This window comes from Nannospalax galili, unplaced genomic scaffold (genome assembly GCF_000622305.1).
Source record: "Nannospalax galili isolate Female #2095 unplaced genomic scaffold, S.galili_v1.0 scaffold1615, whole genome shotgun sequence".
Lineage (NCBI taxonomy): Eukaryota > Metazoa > Chordata > Mammalia > Rodentia > Spalacidae > Nannospalax > Nannospalax galili.
Genome location: NW_008335851.1, coordinates 529032 through 547463, shown reverse-complemented (window position 1 = coordinate 547463; position 18432 = coordinate 529032). Strand labels below are relative to the sequence as shown.

The window sequence follows — 18432 nt, the reverse complement described above, 5'->3', positions numbered from 1 at the left end:
TAGAGCAGGGTATAGGCATTTCATTCCAACCCCAGATTCTGTCCAGCATTTGAGGCCAGGCTGCCTGTGTGTCCTATGTGCTGGACTGCTCCCTCAGTTCACGGAGCAGAACAGCTATGGCTGTGTCCAGAGGGGCCACAGGAAAAGGGCAGAGTTGGGCAGCCATCTAGCCCAGGCCCTTTTCTCCCCAACGTCTGAGACCCTAGAATGTGTCCAGAGGGGCCACAGGAAAAGGGCAGAGTTGGGCAGCCATCTAGCCCTCCACCCAGGCCCTTTTCTCCCCAACGTCTGAGACCCTAGAGAGAGGCTCCCACTGCAGGGCACCACTCCTTAGGAGATTCCTTCCTTGGGCGGCAGCATTCCCATCCCCGGCATTTATGAAATAAGGTCCCCTCGGAAGAGTACCCAGGGGGTGCCCACCACCTGATCGCTAACCCACGGCCACTGGAAACCCAGGGTAGCATATCTGGGTCCAAGGGAGGTACCACCCATGCAGCTTGCCACGCCCCCAGCACCACGGGGACAGTGGAAGGGACCTCGGTGGGCCTGGGTCCCACTCTGCCACAATAGAGGTGACAAAACACACGTGCACTTTTCGGAGTGATTTTGGCAGGTTTTTTTGTTTCGCTTCGTTTTGAACACTAGGGCTTATTTTCAAACAGCACACGGATGGTCTGCGGGGAGGGGCCAGGCTGGGCCAGTGTCCAGGCCCCGACCACAGCAGCTGCCAGAAGAGGACCCTTGCCCAGGTGGCGAGGCCAAGCGGCAGGCAAGCGCGCGGTGGCTCAGCGCCCCCAGCCCGCCCTGCACATGCGGGCGCCGGGAACTCAACTAGGGGGACACAGCAGCTTCGGGAACACGTGAACTTCACTGGACAGGCCTGACTGGCTCTCTGGAAGACCAAGGCAGCTTTGGGAGAACAGCTGCTGGCTTAGGCCTCCTCTCCAATTTCCCGATGCTTTTCAAAAGTTTCAAAACAAAAACGGAAAAGAGAAAGAAAAAGAAAAGGAAACACAAACACACATTTTTCGGGAAAAGGTGTTCTTCACAACCCCGGAAGTCTGCAGGGGCTCCGATGTCACTGCACCCGCTCTGTGAAGTTCTCCGGGAAGACGCCCCGGCATTTCTCCAACTCCTTGTGCTGGTTCCAGTCGCTCTCCTTCACACCCATAAGCCAGCCTTCATCCTGGGCCAAACAGAGCAGCAGGGTGACACCAGCCCTGACATCTTCTTAGGTGATCCCTGTTCCAGTTGTTCTTTCCTCTTGGCTACCTCATGGCAGACCCTCCCCACAATACTAAGACCCATTCAGACCTGGAATGAACCAGCCTGCCTTTCCCAAGTGGACGGACGCCTCTGTGCCTCTGCAAAGCAAGCCTGAGGACTGCACTGGTCTAACCAACAAATGAATAATTCCCTCAAGCCCAGGCCCTGGTGGGAGGATGTACCCCTGTTAGGAGCCAGACTCTCCAGGTACAGTGAAGAGCCAACGGGCCACACCCAGCTGCAGCCTCTCTCCCCTCACAGCTCTCACAAGAGTCAAGACTCCCGTCCCCTCCTGGGCCTGGGCCTTTCCAGACAGCAGTGAAAAAGGGCAGGGCAGGTAAGGTTATTGCATACCAACTAGGCCCATTACTCTTTTGGACATTTCTGGGTGAGGAATCAACTCACCCAGAATCTTAACAGAGCCTCTTAGTCTGCTTATTTTTTTTTTTTAAAATATATTTCTTTTTTTTTTTTTTTTTCATGTGTAGGAGTATATTGCCTACTTGCAGGTACACCTGTGTCAGGCAATCCCCATAGGGGTCAGAAAAGGGCATTGAATCCCCTGGAATTGGAGTTACGTTACAGATGGTTGTTGGCCACCATGTGGGTGCTTGGAATTGAACCTGGGTCCTCTGCAAGAGCAGCCAGTTCTCTTAACCACTGGGCCATCTCTCCAGCCCCTCTTAGTCTACTTATGATGTCAGCTGACCTTGGACCAGTCCCTCGCGGCCTTGTGCGTGCTAGACAGGCACTGACAAAGCTATATTCTCAACCCTTGGATTTTTTTTTCTCTCTCTCTCTCTCTCTCTCACACACACACACATACACTTGCACATACACATACACACTCACACATGTGTGCATACACACACACATAGGTACATGCATAGACATCATGTGCACACACACACACACACACACACACACACAAGCAGCAGTAGTTTCAGGCCTGGCCACTCCTTGTGGCTCATGCCTCTCCCACCTAGGGTAGGAGGCCTGCCAGGCACCACATAGAAAGCAGCTTCTTTGCCCAGCAGAAGGCCAAACCCAGATGTCTGCCTGAGTGCCACCAACACCCCATGATGGCTGATTCTACCAACAGTGGCACCAGGGCAGAGCAGCTGGCCACAACCTAGGAGATGCAGAGCACCAACCCAGGCCCAGCAGTTAACCAGCTTTGAAGTTAACATGAGGAGGCTGCAGCAATGAGAAATCTAGAAGACCCTGCTAGGAACATAGCTGAAGAGCCCTCACTTCCGTGTGGACAGAGCAAGGCCAGCCTAGAAGGCAGACATGAGCCTAGTGCTCTGTCCAGGGCAGGCAGGGACCCTGGCCTGGGAGGAAAGCAGGCCTCAAGGCCAGGGGGCAGGGAAAGCAGGACGAAGAAACTCTGATGCAGAAAGTTGGTAGGGCCGCTGGAAAGAGGAAAGTATAGAATGGCTGGCTAAAAGAAAGAGGAGGGACAAGAAAAGGAATCTGAGAGAAAAGGGATGGAGAAGCAGCTAACAGCAACCCAGCTAAAGCAGGCCTCTTCTGGCCCCTGCTGGCCAAGTCTAGCACTGCAGTTGCAGCCAAGTTGGAGGCTCTGCTAGGCTCACCTGTTCCTCTGGATTCTGGAAGGGGATCACCAGTACCACATCTCCAGCCTTGAGCTGCAGCTCATCAGTGTCAGTGGCTGTGTAGTCATGTTGGGCCTGTACCTGCAGAAGTCGAGGGAGCATGTCAAGGGGCCCTGTATTCCCTATCTAGCACAAACAGGCCTTTTGATATATTCTGGTACGGCATGGTAAAGTAGACTCAGCAGCAAACCCCAGGGCCCCTGGGCTGGGTATCTTATAAGCAAGGGTGATCCCAGCTCCCAAGGCACCTGGGACAAAGGCTACAGGATTAGTTAGCCTAGGCTCACCTTAAACATGAAGCCTGGGGGCAGATCCAAGCGCCCAGTCGCACTGCTGCCCTCCACGGCACCATTCACAGTTGCAGCAAAGGTCTCCACCACCACAGCCGGAAGAGAGCTCTAGAGACAAGAGACATGTCAGCTGCACAGGTGGTGATGTGGAGAGAGACAGGGCCACAGGAAGGAAGGGGAGGTATCCATGTCTGGTACCCAAACTACCCTGCCCTGGAATCCTCCAAGGAACCCTGGCTTGTACTAGCACAGGTGAGCAAAAAGCTGTGGGTAGGCAGAAGACAGACAGCAGTGGACAGACAGACAATGGGAAAGAAAAAAACAGGGTGTGGTCCCTGCCATCTTACAGAGGATGCTTCACCGGCTGCCGTCTCCCCTGGCTCCTGGGCTCCACCTACCACCTCGGAGGCCTCTGCTGGCTGCAATATAAATGCCGGCAAAGTGTCAGACATAGAGCAGGATGCCATGGCCAGGATACAGGAAACATACCTCAGGAGGGCAGTGTGTAAGTGGGAGAATCAGGGGTACTGGCCTGGCTCACCTGGGGAGTCTAGAAATGACATATGCCAGGCCAGTCCCTGCATAGGAGGTGACTGGAGAGAAGATGCTGGTAGGCACAGGAGTGACACATATGCAGAGAAGCCTGGCCTGGTACCCTCTACCCCTGCCTCACAGGCCCTGCCCTCTAAACCCCATGTCTCAGCCTCCTCCTGCCCATGCCGCCAGCCATAGTGGCCCTTCACAAGTTGGCACGGGCCTGCTGGATGGCCTTTTCCCATCAAGCATGGTCAGGGTGGTGGGTAGCTCTTGATCAGTCCTGGATGCTGCCTTCTCCTCCACAGATATGGCTTCAGAGCCAGAGCAGTCCAGCAAGGGTTTAGTAATGGGCTAACCTCAACCAACATTCAGGCTCTTCTGAGTACTGGAAGATAGTAACCCAACCTTCCTGTACTCCATGTCTTCAAGTATAGCAAAGGAGGAAGTGTCTGATAGATAAGGTTATGATGACAGGCCAAGAAAATGCCTACAATAACCTGGTAGGTGCTCTAAAATGTTCCTCCTTTCCTGCTCTGGGAGCTTGCTCTGAGTGGGCAAGTGAGAGGGTAGATGTGATTCCAACCATGATCACATACCATAGGTACCCCTAGTGACACCCATTCTGGGGCCTCCTGTCTACAGTGCCATCCTCACCCTCAGGCCCACAGTAGCCTGGTCTATCCTGTGCCTCTCCTCTGGCTCTTTGTACATACTAAATCCCCAGAAATGGTAACAAGTCAGACAGGGGAAGGGCGGCACTTACTTGGGCAGGCCCTGGCTCAGCCGTCTGGTTGGGCCAGGCCACGGCAAAGGTGCCCTCGGCAGCACAGGGCTCCCCAGAAGGCAGGCTGCCAGCTTGATTCTCTGTGGGCTAGTGACAGGCCACCAGAAAGAGGGAAGGGATGGGGAGGTTGGGTGGGAAAGGTGTGTCGGGCAGGGACATAAAACAAGAGAGGGTGGTTGTGAGTGGCCAGTACTGGCAAGGGGTGTGGCCTGGGGTGGCAGCCCAGTCAGAGCTTGGTGGGTTCATCTGCCTCCCACTCCCCTATTCCTTCCCTGGTCAAGGGGTCAGATAGGTATGATGCAAATACACAACAGTATTCACCAAAATGGTCAATATGGCCTTGCCAGCCCATGCCACTATCCACTTTGTGTTGAGACAAGGTGTCTCACTGACCTAGAACCCACCATTTCAGCTAGGCTGGCTGGCCAGCCAGTCCCAGGGATCCACCTGTCTCCGCCTCCCCAGTGCTGAGATTACAAGCTGGTGCCACCACATGTAGCATTTCTACATGAGTTTTCAGGATCAAACTCAGGTCCTCACGCTTGCACAGCAAGCACTTTAACAAATGAGCCATCTCTCCTGCCCCAGAGTGAAGCAGGCTTATGGAACTTCTAGAGGTCCCCAACAGACTGTGTGTCACACCCATCTGTCCCTGCCAGCTAGTGTCCTGTAACTCGGGTTTCACTATCACCAGCTTCTGGGCACATTCCAAGCCCTCCCTGAGTCTCCCAGGAGTGGGTGATCTTTGTCCCACATATGCTGGCCTTGCACTTGTGTGCAAGTCTGGCTCTTAGAAGGTACCGGCCTCACCCTGCCTTCCCTGTCTCTCAAGGCATCAAGGACCCCAAAACACCTTCCTGACCCTGCCCTGTGCATCTCTGTGTTCCACCAGAGGTTGTCCTGCCTACAGGCCTCAGGCCTCCAGGAAGACTCCAACTATCCTAGATGACCAGTTAGATGACTTTCAAGGCAAACACCGACAAGACCTGAAACCTAACCAATGTAGAACCCAGTCTTGAGCTACACTAAGGAGCCCTTTCCTGTGGACCTGATGAAGCCTCAGTGGGGCCCTGTACATATAAGCACACATGAGTGTGCCATGTGTGAACCTGGATAGAAGAGGGGAAAGTGGGCATGCACACTCACTCACAAGGAGGCAGACCCCAGGATGCAGGTGTGGGTACAGAGCAAGTGTGTGGCTTACCTCCCAGAGGTCCCATGGGATTGGCTGAGCGCAGCAGTAAAGGACAGAATCAGCAGAGGTTAGACAGGGAGGCAAGCACACCCAGGGACCCATGCCTCACACTCCAACACAGCAGGCTCTGAGCTCTCTGTGGGCTAGTAGCAGACCACCAGGCTCAAGGCCAGGGAGACCCAGAAAGGGTAGCTAATGGAGGGATCAGATGCTGAGTGACTGGAGGTTGTGAGACCTATTCAGTCGCCACCTTGGGTCTCTGCCCTACATCCAAAGGAGGTGAAGAAGGCTAAAGGCTAGGTCACCAGGCTAAGGGCCTGGTGACCTAGGGCCCTCTCAAAGAAACTATGTGGCTCACACAGCAGGTGGGTCAACAAGAGCCCAGGGCCTGACCCTGAGGCTGGTGGGCTATGGGCAGTGGTAGGCACAACCAACCTGACCAGAGGGTGTGGGTGCCTTCACAGGGCTCGCCACAGGAGGAAGGGGGTCGAAGTCCAGGTCTAGTAGACTGGCCTGCTCTGAGAAAGGTCCCGGAGCCTCAAACTTGATAGCAGCAGCAGAAGGGGAAAGCAGTTAGTAACAGACTGGGTCTGTGGTTTGCACACACACAAAGATACACACACACACACACACACACACACACACACTAAAGACCACTGCCCACAGCTACACAAACTAGTACAGGTTCCCATCCACATGAGGAAAAAGACACCTGTTCCCAACTAGGACATCCAACAATAGGCCTGCCATGGCCAGAAGCCAGACACACATCTCATGATCTCTTCTTTGCCCTCTGCCCCCTCAAGCTCACCTGGCCTTACCTCCCTGTGTATTGAAAGCAGCACCAGGACACAGTTAGGGCTAGACATGCCCATCTCAGTATCCCAACCCAGGCACCCAGTCAAGTCACTTGGGGATACCCCAACCTAACATCTAGCTTTAGGTTTAAGGGAAGAACTAAGCTGCCTTCATACCCCAGGGGCCAGTCTTCACTATAGGATCCCAGTGTTAGGGAGCTTCAGGACCACCTGGGGTAACTACATTACAGCTATAGAGCCCACCTTCAACTACTGCCAGACTCTCTTTGGGGAGGCCTGTGTGCCTGGAGCTAGTACATCCCTCCCCCACCACATGACGCTTCATTGTGCCCCAGGTTAGCCCATTATGAGAGGAAGTGCCTCTCCACAAGTCTCCAGGTTCTGCCCTTAAATGAGGCAGAAATAATTGATCAAGGTGAGACCCTGAGGCTGGGTATCCAAGCAGCACCAGCGTTCAGAGGACAAGCCACCTTCAAGGAGTCTCTTTCCTAGCTACAGTTCTTGTTTTGTATATGGGCTTCCCTTTCAGAGCCATGGAGGACTTTACCCAGGTCCAAAGAAGGGATGTGATTTCCATTGCTCCCTCCCCAGCCCTCAGGAGGTGGTGGGGGGCAACAGTCCCTATAAGCCCAGGCCAGTACCTTCCTAGCTCCACTTGTTCTCCATGAGTAGCCAGCACTAAGAGAGGGGGGTGCCCCTAGTCTGTGTCCATCCCATGGCCTCCAACAAGACAGGCTGGAAACATTGTAGTGTGGCCTGTGGCCCCTAGAGGAACCTCGACAGTCCTGGACACACTGAGGGCCAGTCTGTGATCCCTTTGAAGCAGGCCAAGTAGACCCTTTTCCCAGGACAAAAGGACTCTGATTCATAGATGCTGACTTTCTTTCCAATAGAGATTTGTCTGAAACCTGGGCTGGGGATGTCACAGCCTCAGGACCCTGAAGTATCCCCCACCCACAGAGAACAGGCATCTCTCATCTTACAGCAACTAACCCTGACCCTTCCACACACATACACCCTTCTCAGAAGTCAGTAAACCCAGGCAGCCATGCTCCCAGGTGCTGGAAGGGGAGGGCTACAACCAGGGTGCTGCTTATCTTCTCCCAGCCTTGCCCATGGCAGGTGACCCCTCAAACTGAGGCCCTGTAGGAATGTAGACCACTCACCACATCACAACAGAGAAGCTTGTTGACACTGACATCGTGGCTAGCAGGAGCCCACTCCACCACCCGTGCATGCAGTACCACTCAAAGGGCTCTCCCACCCCAAACAGATGCACGGGCCCAGCTCCCTGTAGATGGACATAAGTGGCAGCAAGCAAGGCATGCAGTGACATGGGGGGACAGGTACACATGGAGCCTGGTGGGCCGTTCTTTATCTACCTCTGACCCATGGCCATGGAACAGACTGCAGGTCCCTCACCATGTAAATATGTCACCTCACGGAGGACATTTGAAAGCCAAACAAAATGGCACAGGTAAGTGGCTATATAATGCATGCTTAGCTTGTCAGCCCATCTCTCTCCTTGAACACATGCCAGCCACCTATGCAGGTGCCCTCAGGGCACAGGCATGTTTCAGAGGAAAGGCCCTGGCAACGGGCCCCTGGAGATTGTCTACCGTCCTTTATACCACCTTCCCACAGAGAGGAGCTTATATACCTGCAGGCCTTTGACAAAGTATCCCACCCATGGTTCCACCCTAAAGTCTTTCCATTGGGGCTAGATGCCCAACTTCTCCATTCCCAGCTGCCCCTTCCACACTCCCACCTCAGACCCTGTCCCTCTTCTCTCCAGATCTCTGGCATTATGGAAATGACCCTGGGAGAAGCAGAGTCCAGAGATGCATGGGCAGCTTAAGCAACCCCATGATGCTGTGGTGAAGTCACCCAGAGTCTGGACTAGCCACATCCACAAAGGGGAGACCCTGAGGGAGGTTGGGCAGCCAGCCTTAAGTAGAGGGCTCATCACTCCAAGCTGATCTGACTATGTATCTGCCCACCAAGTCCTAACAAGATATTTCTCTACCATGAGAGGGTCCTCTCTTATGTCCATCTGAGGATGAGAATTTCCTGCCTCTTAGGACACTTACAAACAGCAACACCGAGAGCTAAAGTTTCTGAGCTCTGGCCAATACAGAGTCCAACTGGACTCTGGCTGGCTCCTCCCACTGCCACCACCTGCAACTCTTAGACCCCAATAAGTCTGTCTCAACTCTCCTAGCTGAGTTCTGCTATCTCTGGCTAAAGCACTGTTTCTGTGAATACTCCCCAGATAAATATCAATTACACTAGGAAGCTTTCCCTGAGTGCCCAACCTGTCCATGTCCCCAGCCTCAATCACTGTGAGGTGACTACTGAGCTGACTGCCACCACCAAGAAACAGGGAACACCTGTCACCACCATGTCCATTTATCTGGCCTTGGTATGAGATGGCTCAGATGGGTGGAATGAATGATACGAAAGAACAATGGAGAAGAGGAGAGACGGATGGCTCAAAGATGAAGGCTCCAGCCCATCTCTCCAGCCAGATTCTTGGCTCTTGAGAGAAGCTTGGAGTACAGGGTGGAGGATGAAGGCCATGCATGCTCCGAGAGAGAGAGAGCAGAGAAGGGAAAGACTGGGCCGCGGTGGCCGCGGCTGACCTGGGAGGGGGTGGTCACACTGATCTCGGGGACAAATGCGTCATCAAACAGGCTGAGGATCTGCTCCTGCTTGATCTCCTTGGATGGGGTGTGTTTGGGAGGCGGAGGGACGGGTGGGCCTTTCCGGAGCTGTGGGCCGGTGGAGGGAGCAGCATAGGATGCACGGCAGAGCATGACACAGGGGAGACAGAGACAAAGCCACAGTTAGGTTAGTCACACCCAGGCCACAGTCCCATCCAGGCTACTAAGGAAAACAAATAAGTCATGCCACCCACCCCTTCTACCCCTGAGAGACACCAGGATGGCAGGCCATCCTCCAAAAGGGAGACCAAGGCAGGAGATCCAAAAACACTGCAAAAAGAAAGGAAAAAGAAGGGGGAGACAGAAGCGAAAGAGGAGGGAGCAGGGATAAACAAAGGCAGAGCGGCCCAGCTGGTCCTGCTCCCAACATTATCCCACAGCTCTTGAGGGAGGGTCCACCGCATCACTGTGGGAGAGAACTTGAAGTTAAAAGCCACCCCACATGGCCGCTTCTTCCTCTCTGACATTCCACCATCTTCCTAGGCTGGAGCTGCCCAGATGGAGTCCCAGCTCAGGCTGACCCTGGGGAAGCCAGCATGAGCCAGGTCCCTACAGGGACCACACACCTGCCCACAAGGTAAGGGACCTCAGGCAGGTAGCCACCGTAAGCCTGCCTTCTGTCTTTGTAGAATATGGGTGCTAATAGTCTCCACTACCTAGTGCAGTGGGGAAGACCCAGTGGATGGAAGTGTGGACAGCTCTGGGTCATCTCTTTCAGAGCCACTTGGTTCCCAAGGCCTCTACAGGAACTCTGAGGGCTTGGTGGAGCAAGGCGGGATGGAGAAAGAAGCCCAAGGCCCTGAGTCTGTCCCCATTGACTCCCTACCCTTCCTCACTGAGCCCTTTCTCTTTCTGTTCTTTTGATGGTCCTGTGAGGCCATCTGGTAGGACTCCTCCCTCAGCTCTTGTTAGAGAGAAAGGGTAAGACCTCCAGAGTCTGGACGATGGACTGAATAGTCCAGGAACTGCAGACCCAGAGCAGTTGTCTAGAGAGGAAAGAAGATAGAGGGTCAAGAAAATAGGACAGAGGCAGAGACAGGAAATGAGAGGGTACTGCTCTTCCAGGGATGGGGATGTTTGGGGGAGGGACAACTAGTCACAGGTCCCACCCTGAAGTAGACCACAGTCACTGAGAAAGCCTAGATTCAGTGGATCCCAGGAGACTGACGTCCAGGACCAGTCCCCCATAGAGCAAAGCCTTGGGCTCTAAACCCATACAGATCCAGGCAAGGGATGATGGAGGAGGAAGAAGGCATAGCAGAGTAGGAAGGAGGGACAGGCCACGGAGACATTGGGCCTACCTGAGATGGAGATTTGGGGATGGTGGCCCCAGGAGAGGCCCCGCTGGCCGGCTCTGGCTCATGGTTCACTCGGATCTCAGGGGTGGCAGCAGGGGAGCCATCTGGAGGAGGTGAAGGGCTCTTGTTCCCTTTTGCAGGGGCATTGTCACTGCAGAGGAAGGACAAAAATGGGAAAGTGATCTCAGGAAGCCTTGGCAGAACAAAGAACTAGCAGATACAGAGCAGTATGGAGAAAGTAGGAATGTGTGCACAGCCCCGTGGATGTCTATGGGGAATTACAGGTGTGCATTCCATTGAGACTGTGTGTATATGTGTGAGCCCCACTGAGACTATAAGTGCATGTATGTGCGCCACCAAGACTGTGTTCATATGTGCACCCCATTGAGACTGTGTGAGCATGTGTGTGCCTACTGAGACTGCATGTGCATCCCACTGAGACTGTGCGTGCATGTGTGTGCCCCACCAAGACTGTGTCCATGTGTATATCCCATTAAGATTGTAAGTGCATGTGTGTGCCTCACTGAGCCTGTGTGTGCATGTCTGCACCCTATTGAAATTGTGTGTACATCCCACTGAGACTATGCATATATGAGCCCCACTGAGACTACATGTATATGTGTGAACTCCACTGTGTGTGCCCCCCTATTGAGACTATGTGCATGTATGTACCCATGGACCACATGTAAAACTGTATGTGCATGTGTAAGCTTCATGGATCTACATATGAAACTATGTAATATGTGAGGCCCATGGAGCCATAGATAAAACAGAATGTATATGTGTTCATGTGTGAGTTCCATGGATATACATGAAACTGTGCATACTATGTCCCATTGATTCACATATGAAACTATGTGTCTGTTTGTGCCCTATAGATTCATATGTGAATCTATGTGTGTACCTGTGGATTCATATGTAAACTCTATGTGCATATATGTGTGTGTGATCCCCATAGATTCATGTGTGAAATTATAGATGTGTATGTTCCATGGTCTTATGTATGTGTATGTGTGAGCTCCATGGTCTTATGTATGAAACTGTGTACATGCATGTGTGAGCTCCATGGAGCCACATGTGACTATGTATATGTCCCCATGGACATACATATGAAACATACATATGTGAACTCTGTGGATCCCCATGTGGAACTGTGTTCATAGCGAGAAGAATGGGAGTGAAGGCACCAGGGCATGCTCCTGGGAGGGTCACAGGGTGGCTGCCTTGGATGCAGAGATGTACCAGCTAGGACTGGGCTCTACCCCACCTACGTCTTACCGCCCAAGGTCCACGACACAAACAAGCCAAACATCCTAGAGGCAAATTAAGTCTCTCTCCCATCAGGCAACAGCCCCTCCATTCAGCCTGCTTCATCAACTTCTGTGCTGCCTCCCCACCTGCCTCTGCCCACCTGCACAGATGCCACTGCCGCCCAAGAGCACTTACTATCTCCACACCTTCCCTATCATGGTGTCCTCAGCTCAGTGCACACCCTGGAGAACAGTGAAAGCCACCTGAGGCCCAGGCAGGGCATGAACACAGAGTGGTGGCTTCACTACAGACAGGTGGTGGTTGGGAGAGGGCAAAGTCCTGAGCAGCAGGATCTACTTGAGAACACCGGGCTGCAGATGTGCACTGAGTGTGTAACCACTGGGAGTACAAGAGTAGAGGATACACATCTCCATCCACGCTTGCATAAGGTGGTAGTCACCAGTCACAGTGGGTCTACTCAACTTAAACAAATTAACATGACCAGCTCAGCTTCCAGGATCACACTGGACTGCCTGAGAGTCACATGAAGCAGCTGGCTATGCTGCTGGCATGTGAAGTTCTAGAACAGTCTGGAAGGACCACTGGAACTAGTGTCCCAGTTGCCTGATCTGGGGCAGGGTAAGAAGATACTAGGCACATTGCTGGGACCCTCTTGTCTTGTTAGGAGTTATTTTACAGGAGTGCACGTGTTTAGTTAAGACACATAACTAAAACAGGGCATCTGGGGGGGCGGTTAATAGTGCTCCTTTTTGTCCTCTGCTCAGTCAGTACCTTTTCCTCCTGTAAGTGCACAGGTCAACAGTGGCCCACAGCTAGACAACAGGGTATGCATAGAACAGAGCTACAATAGCCCTCAGATGAGGTGCCCTGCGCCTCCTACTGTACCCCTGGCATCCCCTTCCAACACAAATCCCCAGGCAACAGGCCACACGGGTAGGTTAGGGGTTAGTGGGCCCTTCAGCAGGGCGCAGGGCACAGGGTGCATGCGCGGTCACGGTGGGGCTGAGGCCCACAGCACTGCACTAGCGGCGGTACCTGTTCTTCTTTCTGCGCAGCCGCGAGAACAGTTTAGTTTTCTTTCTGTGGGGATGGTGGGATGTAGAGGCTTCATTTGGGGCAGGGGCAAGCGCTGAGGCAGCGGGCCCTAGGCAGTCCTCTGCCAGCCTGCTTAGAGGAAGGCCCAGGCCTGCCCTCCCACCTGCCCTCCACCAGCCCCCACTTCAGCCTGCCCCCACCTTCCACCGCATCCTGCTTCCCAGTGTTTATCTCTAACCTCCCCCACCTACCCTCAGCCTTCCCCGGCCTTCCCCACTGTCCTCAGACCAAAAAGGTAGGTCCTCCCAAGCCTTCCCTCCACAAGGCTTGTCCCTCCACCCTGAGTCTGCACCGCCTACCCCTGTCTGTCCTGTGTCCTTCCCTGCCTGACTGTGTCAGGTGCCGACAGGTCCTGGAAGGCCCTGGGCCGCTAGGGTTGGCCAAAGACAGGCCACCTTGGTGGATAGTATTGTCAAGAGCTTCTAGTTCTTCCTTTCCCTAACCATTTTTATGCATGGCCTGCTCACCCAGCCTGTGCCCCACAGTCCCTCCAACTGGGCAAGGGTGTCTCCTCAGTAACCTCAAACTCACCTTTGGCCTCATTTCCCATCTCTACCCACATGCTTCCCTCTCTGTCAATCACATGCTTTCTGGAGAGGGAAAAATGTTAACAAAATTCACTGAAACACTCTGCCAAGTCCTTAGGCAGCAGCCTAGACACCCCAATAAGTAGATATAATCACCCCATTGTGCAGACAGTGTGGTGCTAGGGCCCACAGCGTTTTGCACGGTGTATGATGAGTATGTACAGAGTATACACTTACCCAGATACCAAGAGAAAGAGAGAGAGAGAGACAGAAACAGAGACAGAGACAGACAAGACAGAGACAGACAGACAGAAAAATCCCAGACTCCAGGTTGTTTCCACTGATATTCAGCCACAGGAAAACCACTTCCCAACCTCCCTCAGGAAATGGATTTCCTGACGTTACCCCAGAGAGGCAGCAGAGGGAAAAAAAAAAAAAAAAAAAAATCAAGGCACCACCACCATCCAGGGACTAGGGCCTTCCCTTGAACAGAAGACAGGTAAACCTACAGGTCAGAGACCACAGTGGGGCCCAGTCTCAACCCTGCCTCCAATTCCACAAAGGCTCAGGGACCTGCACACTTCCCAATCATACTCCTTCTTCCATGGAACAGGACTACGCAAGCTGCTTCCCTGATTCCAAGATATAGAGCCAGGAAGGTTCCCAGAGGCCCATGACCAAACCATGGAGCCCAAAGAAGACAAGGCAGAGTCTAGGAAGGAAATGCCTGTGTGGTACCAGTCGCCAAGTTACAGGGCCCCACTGCCTTCGAGGGCCCCATCTGCAGTCAGCCTTAACCCACCTGGGCTGGGCCTTGACCATGAAGGTGTTGCTCCCATGTTGCTTCTCTAGGCTGACCAGGACATCGTTGAGGTTCTGATTGAGCTGTAAGAAGGGAAGAGCAAGGAGGCTGAGCTTCAACAGCCACACCTTCCCTGGGACCACCTCTGCCTCTATCAGGAACAAGTTCCTCTGGCCCCATCAATGGGAGTGGGACCAGCACACTGAACCCCAGACAACCTGTGGTGTTGGTAATAGGGGACACGCACTGTCAGTATTACTAACAGTTTCCCAGGACCATCTTTTTTCTTCTTGCTACCTATAAGGATGTTCCCAATACCACAGAGTCTACTGTTTTTACTTTTCCCCATGGTGCTGGGAACAGAACCAAAGGCTTTATACATGCTAGGCAAGTACTCTACTACTGAGCTACATCACCAGCCTTTTTAAAACATTTTATTTTGAGACAAGTTGCCCAGACCAGCCTCAAACCAGCAATTCTCCTACCTTCAAAGTACCTGGATTACTGACATGAGGCACCTCAACTTTTTGTTTCTAAAACTTGTTTTTGCAGATTCACTATTGATCCTAATTATTAAGATAATTTTGCCAAGATGCTTTTAGATCACATTACAACTTCTACAAACTTCACTAGAAGCACAGAGGTTTGTCTCATGCACACTGTGGTTCTCATGACCAAGACTCTTTGCTTTGGCAACTAGGAAACACAGAGCTAAAATTTCCTTCTACTTAACAATTCTGTCTGTGTGCCTTGGACTAACTTTGTATAAAGATTTCCTTCTCTAAAATATCTCTAATTTTTTAAATGTTTTATTTATTATTTTTATGTGTATGAGTGTATTGCCTGCATGTAGGTAAGTGCACCCATGTTGTGCAATGCCCGTGAAGGACAGAATCCCCTAGAACTGGAGTTACAGACAGTTGTTAGCTGCCATATGGGTGCTGGGATTCAAACCTGGGTCTTTTGCAAGAACTGGTGTTCTTAACCGCTGAGCCATCTCTCCAGCACCAAAAAATATCCCTAATTTTTAAAAAAGCTATTCATTCATTCATTCATGTGTGTGTGTGTGTGTGTGTGTGTGTGTGTGTGCGCGCGCGTGTGTGTAGGAGTGAGGGGGTATGATGTGTATGGGTGTGGGTGTCAAGATCAGAGGACAACCCTGTGGAGTAGTTGCTCTTTCCACCTTTACATAGATAAGTTCCAGGGATAGAACTCGGGTTGTCAGGTTTGCATAGCAAAGGTCTTTACCCACTGAGACATCTTGCCAGCCCTAAACATTATATAATTGGCCTCAAATCTTTAAAGGATAGGAGAAAAAAACAAGAAAAGAGAGGGTTTAAATGGCAGGATTATGAGTCAGGAGAGGCCCCAAACCAGTTTTGTCTCCTTCAGCCGCAAGCAGTAAACCACCATCTCACTTCACTTCTCTGGGTCTAAGAGACAAAGTGCACTCACTGTGTGGAGTGGGAGAACTACCACACTGGTGTCTCCAACAGCCAAATCACAGAGATTCCAATCTAACACAACATAGAAACATCCGCTGTTCATGTATTCTACAACAGATCCCTGCAGATAAGGCAGACCCATTTCACTAGCTTAAGAAACACAGGAGACTTTTTTTAATGGTGAAAATTCTTGTAACTTGTTTATTATTTTTCTGGGGATTGGGAAGGTCACCATTTCTAGCCCTCAGCTCTCAGGGTTGACTGAGACCATGATTATAGTGAAAGGGGGCTGGTCACTGTCCCATGTTCATGGATCCAGGTAAGGAGGACAGGACTGGGCATGACAGGTTGGAGCTGGACTGGACCACTCACAGCCTCCCCAGCTGGAAGGGGTGCCATGGTTACCAGGATGCCCAACAACCCCATCCCAGACTCTGACTGACCCTCCACCCTGCAGGGTCACCCTGGCTTACTTTGCTCATCTCTTTGTGGAAGTTTTCTTCTAGGCCCGCGATGCTCTGGAACGTGTTGACATAGAAACCTACACGGCTGCCAGAGGGAGAGGAAGTAACATGGTGAAAACCAGGTAGGTATCCACATGCTGCATGCTCAGAGACATAGAGCCTGGGAGGGCACGTGGGTAGACACGGGTCTATGCTGGCCCGCAGGTATGTAGGTCTCTCCTGACTTCACCTGTTCCACAGGGATGGGAGCTCCTCCTGCAGGTCCACGTTCATCTCCTCAAACACCTTCTGGGCTTTGATGAGCTCCTCCTCTGCCTGGGGAATGAAGCATGTCAGTCTCTCTTTGGGACACTGCCCTGGGGAGCCTAGCCAGACCTATACCCATAGCAGGCACCCCCTCCTGCCTAAATGTAAGCTCCAGGGCCTGAGCAGGATAGAGGCTAGACTGGATATAGATACCTACCACAAACCCCTTCCTGCAGCCCTAGGGTCTAAGGGGATACTCTGAGAAAGGGAGGGCCATGCTGCCACAGCAAAAGGGGGCCACCATATCTAGGTAAGCTGGGAACGAAGCACAATAAGAAAGAAGGTTGGAGGCAGGAGCTAGGGAGATGGCCCAGTGGGTAAAGTGCTTGCCAGGTAAGCATGGGGATGTGTTTGATCCCCAGAACCCATATAAAAGCGAGGAGTGGTGGAACACACTTGTAATTCCAGTTCTGGAGAGGTGGAAGCTCTCCTGGGCCCACATGCCTAACAATCATTGTGCCTCAGGTTCCCGTCAGAGACCCTGTCTCAAAAAAGGTGGACAACCCTGAGGGACAAGACCTGAGGCTGACCTCTGGCTTTTATACACATGCACACAAAGTTGGATACAGAGAAGAGAGGGAGACAGACAGACAGACAGACAGACACACAGACACACACACACACACACACACACACACACACGAAGGTTGAAGGCAAGGGGCCTGGAGAGTTAAGGCACAAAGAGGTAGACCCCAACTCAGTCAGGTGAGGATGCTGGCCACTTTCACATTACCCCCACAAGCCAAGTGTCAGCTCCCTGGCTGTAGCGCTCTCACCCCTCCTGAAAGGTCCTGACCCCTTTTTAGGGTCGGAGTCAGCAAAGCCTTGGCTTTTAGTGTCTCCTTACTTTGTAAGGAGTCCTTCCCACAAACCCCCTCTTTTGTGACCTGTCCCAGTCAGGGAACAGTGGCAGTGGTTCAGCACCTCTAACAAGGGCAGAGGGGCTCAAGACAAGGAGGAAGTAGGTACTGCCCAATGTCTATGCTCCTCCCTTCATCTCATTGCAGAGAATGCTCACATCCACCAGGAGGTGGCGCTAGATCCCAGCACCCAGGCAGAGCTGTGAATCAGAGGGCCAGGACTGGGGAGAGTGACTTGAGGGGAAGTGGGAGAGGTTTGACTCAGATTCAGGTCTGACTCACAATCCAGGCTGGGGGTGGGGGAGGACAACAGAGAAAACTTCCCACCAGCAGCCTTATGTTCTCAGGCTGGGGCTGGGGACAGCTAGCCAGAACACTGCTCACCCAGAATCACAAGCTCTTCCCCAGGCCCAGAAGGCTGCTCCACCCAAGTTCACTAGGAATAGCCAACTGAGCTCACAGCTCCAGTATGTCCAAGCTGGAGCCCTCCTTGGTGACTTGAAGGTAAAAGGCCAGGAGGGGCCTCCATGGCTTCTGAGTATGGACCCCTCCAAGTATAAAACATGGGCCTCTGAGCCAACTTTCCAAAATCTAATTTTAAAAATTGGGGGTTTTCTTTGTTTGTTGGGGGGGGGGGGTTGGTTGGGGTTTTATTTTGAAACAGGGTCTCACTGTGTAGCCCTGCCTGGCCTGGAACTCTATGTAGACTAGGCTGGCCTTGAACTCACAGAGAGTCACCAGTCTTCCTCCTGAGTACTGGGATTAAAGGCATGTGCCACCATGCCAGACTAATGAAAAATATTTTAAGGTGAGGCTGGGGAGATAGCTCAGTCAACAAAGTGCTTGCTATGCAAGCATGAGAACCTGAGAGTTTGATCCCCAGAGCCCACATTAAAAATGTGGGGACAACTGGAGAGATGGCTAAGCTGTTAAGAGCATTTCCTATTCTTTCAATACTTGAGATCAGTTCCCAACATCCAGGTCATACAGCTCACAATCCCCTGTAACTCCAGTTCCAGGGGATCCGACAGCCTCTTCTAGCTTCTCTGGGTTTGCACACACTGGATGCACTTACATACATGCCCACAAAACATTCATAAACATAAAATAAAAATATGTTCAAAATTTAAT

At 52.3% G+C, this 18432-nt stretch overlaps 1 protein-coding gene across 12 annotated transcripts in view; it reads right to left on the bottom strand.

The window, feature by feature from the left end:
- Positions 1–600: 600 nt before the first annotated feature.
- The window catches only part of Bin1 (bridging integrator 1), a 59421-nt gene continuing 41589 nt past the window's right edge, over positions 601–18432 (bottom strand). For 2 of the 12 annotated variants that reach the window (XM_008830650.2, XM_008830651.3), the window contains 12 exons: positions 16365–16450; positions 16145–16220; positions 14227–14309; positions 10534–10681; positions 9152–9280; positions 6127–6234; positions 5701–5724; positions 4476–4583; positions 3523–3594; positions 3173–3283; positions 2865–2966; positions 602–1186 (listed from right to left, as the gene is read on the bottom strand). In XM_008830650.2, coding sequence (XP_008828872.1) covers positions 1079–1186; positions 2865–2966; positions 3173–3283; positions 3523–3594; positions 4476–4583; positions 5701–5724; positions 6127–6234; positions 9152–9280; positions 10534–10681; positions 14227–14309; positions 16145–16220; positions 16365–16450 — 1155 coding nt within the window. In that variant the 3' untranslated portion in view covers positions 602–1078. Of the gene's footprint in view, positions 1187–2864; positions 2967–3172; positions 3284–3522; positions 3595–4475; positions 4584–5700; positions 5725–6126; positions 6235–9151; positions 9281–10533; positions 10682–14226; positions 14310–16144; positions 16221–16364; positions 16451–18432 lie in introns of all 12 variants that reach the window. The other 10 variants (XM_029562298.1, XM_029562299.1, XM_008830652.2 and 7 more) reach the window with 6 other exon arrangements.